General features: G+C 45.5%; 1 protein-coding gene across 1 annotated transcript; it reads right to left on the reverse strand.

Moving 5' to 3' along the window:
• Window positions 1-2,502: 2,502 nt before the first annotated feature.
• CCN2 (cellular communication network factor 2) lies at window positions 2,503-5,568 on the reverse strand. Its single transcript, XM_061130101.1, has 5 exons — window positions 5,466-5,568; window positions 5,129-5,351; window positions 4,575-4,826; window positions 4,234-4,445; window positions 2,503-3,858 (listed from the first exon to the last, which is right to left on the reverse strand). The coding sequence occupies exons 1-5, from the start codon at window positions 5,529-5,531 to the stop codon at window positions 3,562-3,564; spliced, it is 1,050 nt and encodes a 349-aa protein (XP_060986084.1). The 5' UTR covers window positions 5,532-5,568; the 3' UTR covers window positions 2,503-3,561.
• Between the last annotated feature and the right edge of the window lie 1,264 nt (window positions 5,569-6,832).

The following is a 6,832-nucleotide window of genomic DNA, read 5'->3' on the forward strand; positions in this document are numbered from 1 at the left end:
GATATGAAGTGTTGTGGTCATTATCAGAATGATGAATTACTTTTCTTTTACTTACAAGGTTCATGTTCTTTTTGCCTAGATGTTCTAACAATTTTTTCTTTTTCTTTATATTCCATCAATTTTACTAGAATATGTCTCAGTGTTGGTTGATTTTATTAGTACCTTCCTGTATCACTTTCAAATCACTTTTTATTTCAGTTTTTTTTTTAATTGATAGTTTTTGGGTTTTTTCTTCATCAGGAATTCCTACTATCCATATGTTGGACCTTCTTTGCCTATCTATAATATTTATCACTCCTGAAACTTTAAACTTTTTTATTTAAAAATATTTTCCTCCTCCTCATCAACTACTCTTCTTAAGGAATTATCTGTTGTGTTTGTTCACCCTTGTGTCCCATGTAGTTTTCTAACATTTCCTTAATTTCTAATTTCTTCTTGAAATTATTTCCAAGTTTTACTAACTCATTTATGTTGCTATTTAATGTCATTAGTCGTTTCCTTTTAATTATTTATGTCTAGTGTTATTTTCTTAATGTTCTCTCGAAATAGTAGGTTATAGTTTAGGCATGTTTTCTGAACATGTATTTCTGGCAATCTCCTTTTATCTGTAGAAATGCTATTCTATCCCCTATTATTATTTTTTCATATAATATCTTCATATGGATTTGGCTGTGATGACTTTGTTTTTCTATTTTTTATACAAAATTATTTTTCCTGAACTTTATTTAGGAAGACAGCTCGGTTTAAATAGCTTTTCTAACTACACAGAGTTCCCTCTTTTATTGTTTTCATGTGTTAAAAATATGGCCATCTGCTTCTTGAGCTTTTGAACCTGTTTTCTTCTCATTTTTATCTGGACCTTCTCTCAGAATGTCTTTGTTGTCTCTGACTTAATTTTGATTTTACTCCTAAGAATGTGGAGTCCTCCCTTGGGAGACAGGCTTGGTTTGTAACTTTTGTTGGAATGGGCAAAACAAAACTCTTACCAGTTTCACAAGTTATCTTCAGATTGATCTGTATTTTACTGTTAGCTATTTTGAAGCTCTCCTCTTCTCAGATGCATCGAATACCATTGTATTCCTTTGCTTTTTCTCACATTTTATTCTGACATAGTAAAAGTCTTGTGGTTGATTTCCCCCAACTCATATCTTAGGGTGCAAAGGATGTTTTGCCAACTAATTTTGTTATATGTCTCATGGTGTTTTGATTTCGCAATCTAATTTCTGTTTTTATGTGGAAATTTGGAAAATCTTAAAATCTATGCTTGCATTCTTACTTCTGTCTTCCCAGAATTCTCAAATTCCTTTTAAAACAGTCAGGTTCATTTACCATGGCCCTTCATCTTTGCAGCTAGGAGTCAAGTGACAGAAAGGAAATGTAAACCAAGCAATGTGCTCTGTGTTGTGCGTGTGTGTGTGTTTGCACGTGGATTTATTTGGGGAAGTGGGGCACAGCTACTGGCGGTGTTGCTATATACGTATGTGGGTGTATTCTGAAAGTCCAATGTTTTGACCAGAAATACTTTTCACATTTTGAACACGGGAAGTTTTCCCTTTGGTTTGTGGCATGGGCTCTGTTTGTAGAACTAGCCTTTATTTTCGGATGTATTTTTGTCTCTTAGAATGACTCTGGCACTAGGACATTGCTAATTACCTTGTGATGGCTTAGTCTGTCTGCAGCTATTTTTTTCCCTAGAATCCATAGCTATTCTTATCTAGAAAAAATGGGCTTCCAGTTGTCTCTGGAGTATTCCTTTTGTCTGCCACTTATGTTAGTTGATTTTTCAGTGGAGACCTGGAGAGATCCAATATCATTTCCATGCAGGGCTTCTTGAACAATTTCGTTTTGTCAAACTACTTAATGAACTATTGATCTTGAGATCTGATATAGTGAAAACTTGGGCAAATGGGAGTTGGTCTTAAGGCAAATTTCTGTAATACAAATGAATGGAAGGTTGACTTATCCTTCTTTTCGTATTTATGCCATCGTCTATTTGTGATTGGTTATCATGGTAACTGAAAGCAGAATTATGCAAAATAACTTATTTTTACAGATTTAATAGTAAGATACTGAAGCTCAGAAATAGATCTACAGTAAAGCATACAAATTCAAAAAATAGTTAAAAATCTTCTATGTGCAAGGCACATGTAGGCTAGTTTATGATGATGGGTTGGAAATTAAATGCCTACAACAGCAGAGAGATATTAAATATAAACAGAATCAAGCATAACAGGGATTGTTATTATGTTATAAACAAGCATAATAACAATCAATCTGAAGAGAACTGATTTTATAAAGTACTATGAAGACAATGAAAAATGCCTGTGTGCTCAAGTGTGTGCCTGTAAATTTGTGACACCTGATTCACTGTGAAATGTTTATGTAAAAATCCTATTGAAAGGATCAACCAATTAAGCATAGATGAGAAAAGATATTTAGAAAATTATAAGTGCATAGTTCTAAGACAAAAACTTCCCATTTAATAAATGAAAAACCAAGCCCTTTATAGAAAAAATATATACTTTATTTTCAACTAGAAAGGTGCAAACATGTAACTTTTGGTCACACTCTCAACAAATAAACTGTCCAAAAAACAGTCATAGTCAAAGTAGAGACAAATGCTTCCAGGTGGAAAAACCAATCAGCTATACAGAGCCACTCGTTTTTAATAAAGCTCATTTGTTCGTTAAAAGTGAGGCTACCGTGTTTCCAACCTACAGATCAGACTTTGAAGGACATCACTGCCTCACCTTCAGCAAACAACCTGTTTGGATGGACTGTTGCTCCAACTGCCCAGAATTTCTATTTGAATATCCATTGCATGCTTTGAATTATCAGACAAGCTTTCCATCCTATCTATGGTGTTCAGAATTGAGGCTAACACTTGAAATATCAAAGCATTAAAAACATAAACAAAAAGGCACAAACAACTTTAAATTAACTTAGATAACTGTACAAATATATATATATATACACACACAATATTTACAGTATCAATAAAAAAATCTGGCTTGTTACAGGCAAATTAGCTTGCCACAAGCTGTCCAGTCTAATAGAATTCTGATTCCTGAACAATGTCATCAAATCAGAATGTCATAGCTGAATCTGCTGTTCTGACTTAAAGACGAACTTGACTCAGCCTCATGATGGCTGGAGAACGCACATCCAAGCTGTCGCTGGAGCTATAGGCAGGTCAGTGAGCATGCTAAAGTTTTCCTTTTCAGTGACACTCCAAATAGCAGTCACATCACTACTCCTAAAGATGACAAGGCTTTCTACTGGCCTCCTCCCACTGCTCCTAGCATACATGCTGGCGCTGTGCACTAATACAGTCCTATGGTCAAGTCTCAATTTCTTCAAACCAGTGTCTGGGGTTGACGGACTATTCGTTTGGATATCACATGGCACAGTATTTTGAATTTGGTGGGAATTTTTCTTTTCCCCAGTTAGAAGCACAGATTTAAATACCTCGTGCCACTGAAATCATGTGTACACAAAAATGAGATGTGAATCGATTCAAGTGCCGGCCTAAAATGGTCAGGTGTCTCACTGTCTCTGGCTTTAGGCCATGTCTCCGTACATCTTCCTGTAGTACAGTGACTCGAAGATGTCATTGTCTCCGGGGCAGTTGTAATGGCAGGCACAGGTCTTGATGAACATCATGCTCTTCTTCATGACCTCCCCATCAGGACACTTGAAGTCCACGGGAAGGGTGGTGGTTCTGTGCGGGGTGCAACACCGCCCGTCTGTGCACACTCCGCAGAACTTGGCTCGGTATGTCTTCACGCTGGTGCAGCCAGAGAGCTCAAACTTGATAGGCTTGGAGATTTTGGGGGTCCGGATGCACTTTTTGCCTTTCTGAGGAAGACAAGGGAGGAGAGAGAAATCAATGACTCTGCAAGGGGTGTGGCTTTCTGCAACCTCTGTGTGTTCCAGTCTCCCCGGCATCCAACTTCTGTTTATATTTTGAGGAGGGAAAGTTTGAGTCTCATTTGCCAGTTTTCCAAAAATAGACATGGCCTCTTTGGAGGTGTCTTGAATGAAACAGGGCTGTGGAGGATTTCCTGGTGGAAAACTGGTGGTTTCTATTAGGGAAGGTCTCATCCCAGTTAAACAGCTCAATGGTATTTTTGGAGATAACAGGCCTATGTAACAAGGGTGATAAGAGACGTAGCTCTGGGCCAGTCCACTCTTATTCCATGACCAGGAGTCAACAGAAACAGAACAGCATACCTTAATGTTCTCCTCCAGGTCAGCTTCGCAAGGCCTGACCATGCAGAGGCGGCTCTGCTTCTCTAGCCTGCACAAGGCGTTGTCATTGGTAACGCGGGTGGAGATGCCCATTCCGCAGGTCTTGGAACAGGCGCTCCACTCTGTGGTCTGGACCAGGCAGTTGGCTCGGAGCATGGTTGGGTCTGGGCCAAACGTGTCTTCCGGCCGGTAAGCTGTGAGAGCAGGGCACACGAACACAAGGTGAGCCGCCAGGCTAAGACACTTCCCCCTGCCCTCGGCCAAGTCAGGACTCGGCCCCTGGGGGAGAAGCACCAGGCGGACTTAGAGGAGGCTCAGCTCACCTGCGAGGGCAGGGCCGACCACCGTGTGCTCCTTGGGCTCGTCACACACCCACTCCTCGCAGCACTTCCCGGGCAGCTTGACCCTCCGCGGGAAGGGGCAGTTGGGGCTGGGCAGGCGGACGTCCATGCCGCACAGGGGCACGCAGCCCACCGCCCCGTCCAGACACGTGCACCGGTATTTGCAGCTGCTCTGGAAGGACTCTCCGCTCCGGTACACAGTTCCTCCGAAGACGCAGGGGGCACCATCTTTAGCTGAAGGAGAGGAAGGGAAAAAGCGGGGGATGCAGGGGTCAAGCATCATTCTGGAGCCTCCAACAGGAAGCGCATCGGAGATGCGAGCTGGGAGCAGGGCTCCAGGGGGCAGGCTGGAAACAGCCGAAGGGGAGGAAGGGACCCAATTCGAGCGGCGTTATTTTCCGGTGGCGGGAAGGTGGGTGTGAGGGAAGAGGTCATCGACGGTCCCCCCCGCCCCGCGACCCGCCCGGGACCCCGGTGTTGGGGGCGGGGGCGAGGGTTCGGGGAGGTGGGGAGGGGCCGGGGGCTGCAGGTCTCACCGGTGCACACGCCGATCTTGCGGTTGGCCGGGGAGCCGAAGTCGCAGAAGAGGCCCTTGTGCGGGTCGCAGGGGTCGCGCTCGGTACACAGCTCGCTCAGCTGCTTGGCGCACACGCGGCAGCAGCCGCAGCCGTCCAGCACCAAGCTGACGCCGGCGGGGCAGCGCGGCTCGGGGCCGGCAGGGCACTGGCACGGGGCGCTGCAGTCTCGGCCGGAGGCGGGCTGCGGAGGGAGACGGCGGTCGGCCGCTGCACGCCCCTCGGCGCCGCGGGGCCCCCTTCCCGCCCTCCGCGTCCCGCCCCCGGCGCCGGCCGCCGCGGGGTCCCCGGGGCTTACCCGGCTGCAGAGGGCGAGCAGGAGCGCCAAGGCGCAGCAGACGGGGCCCAGGCCGGTGGCTGACATGGTCGGGGCGCGGCGGGCGGCGGGCGGCGAGAGGCTGCTGGCCGGGCGGGCGGCGCGGATTTGGGCCGGAGGCGGGGGCCGGGGCGCGCCGGGCTGCGGTCTCGGGAGCTGTCGGCCGGGGCGGCTGCCGTCGGGCTGGAGGAGGTGGGTCGCCGGCGGTGGGAGTCGCACTGGCTGCCTCCTCTCAGCGGGGAAGAGTTGTTGTGTGAGGCCGGGGCGGGCGGCCCAAAGCTTTTATACGCTCCGGGCGGCCCCGGCTCGCCAATGAGCTGAATGGAGTCCTACACAAACAGGGACATTCCTCGCATTCCTCCCCACCTTCCTGCCTCATCAACTCACACCGGATTGATCCTGACCCCTTGACACTCAGCATTCCTCCCGTCTGAAAAAGCTGGCACACTCCAGCTCACCAAAAAAAAAAAAAAAAAAAAAAAAGCTCAGTATTTCCAGCTACCAAATAGGATTTTCCCCCTTTGCCTCTTCGCACTACTCCTGATTTATATCATTTAAAAACATACCGGCAGTGATTTTATCGTTATTTTTATACCACTTTTTTTTTTTTTTTTTTTTTTTTTAAATACCACTCATTTCTGTTTCTAATAGTTGTGCCTGTTCTACCCACTGACATAAATCCTTTGTAGGAGATAGATAGCTGAGAAGAGGCTAACAGCAGGGATTCCTGAAAAATCCGAAAGGGTTTCCTTTTTATTTTTTGGTAATGACTTTTAGTTTTAGAGGCTGTCTGCCTTTGAAACTCTTGAGAGGGCACAAGAGGGATTCATTGTTTGTAACTGCTTGAAATTCCCAAGAAGCAGAGGCATACCTGCAAATCTCTGAATTCCGTATGTTGGGGGTGTAGGAAATTGATCATTTGTCGTATGAAATAACGTGGGTGCCATGACCAGAGTAGAAAGAGAATAAAGTCAGGGGTCTGAGGATGGATGCAGTTTTGTGGGAGAGATTTCCACACTCTTTCTTCGTGTTCTCTTAATACGTAGCAGTTTTAGTGTTGGGGGCATAGAGAGGGAAAAGGGATGATTGGGCATCAACACTTCAGGAAAAATCGGTCTGTTGTTATGACAGGACAACTGATTCTGTGCTGGGTAGGTGGAAGCCCCGGGTGTTGGGATGTAAAAAGGGGTGGGAAGACAGGAAAACCGTACAGGAGGGGACCAACATGAAGCCTGGGGTTTACTTGGGGAGTTTTAAACACAGTCATGGGTTTTTGAAAAATGAGTGATTTTTCTTACACTAAAACCTATAATCTTTGAATGTCAATTGGACTTGGTTTGTCTGGCAGT

Source organism: Dama dama, chromosome 26 (assembly GCF_033118175.1).
Source record: "Dama dama isolate Ldn47 chromosome 26, ASM3311817v1, whole genome shotgun sequence".
Taxonomy (NCBI): Eukaryota; Metazoa; Chordata; class Mammalia; order Artiodactyla; family Cervidae; genus Dama; species Dama dama.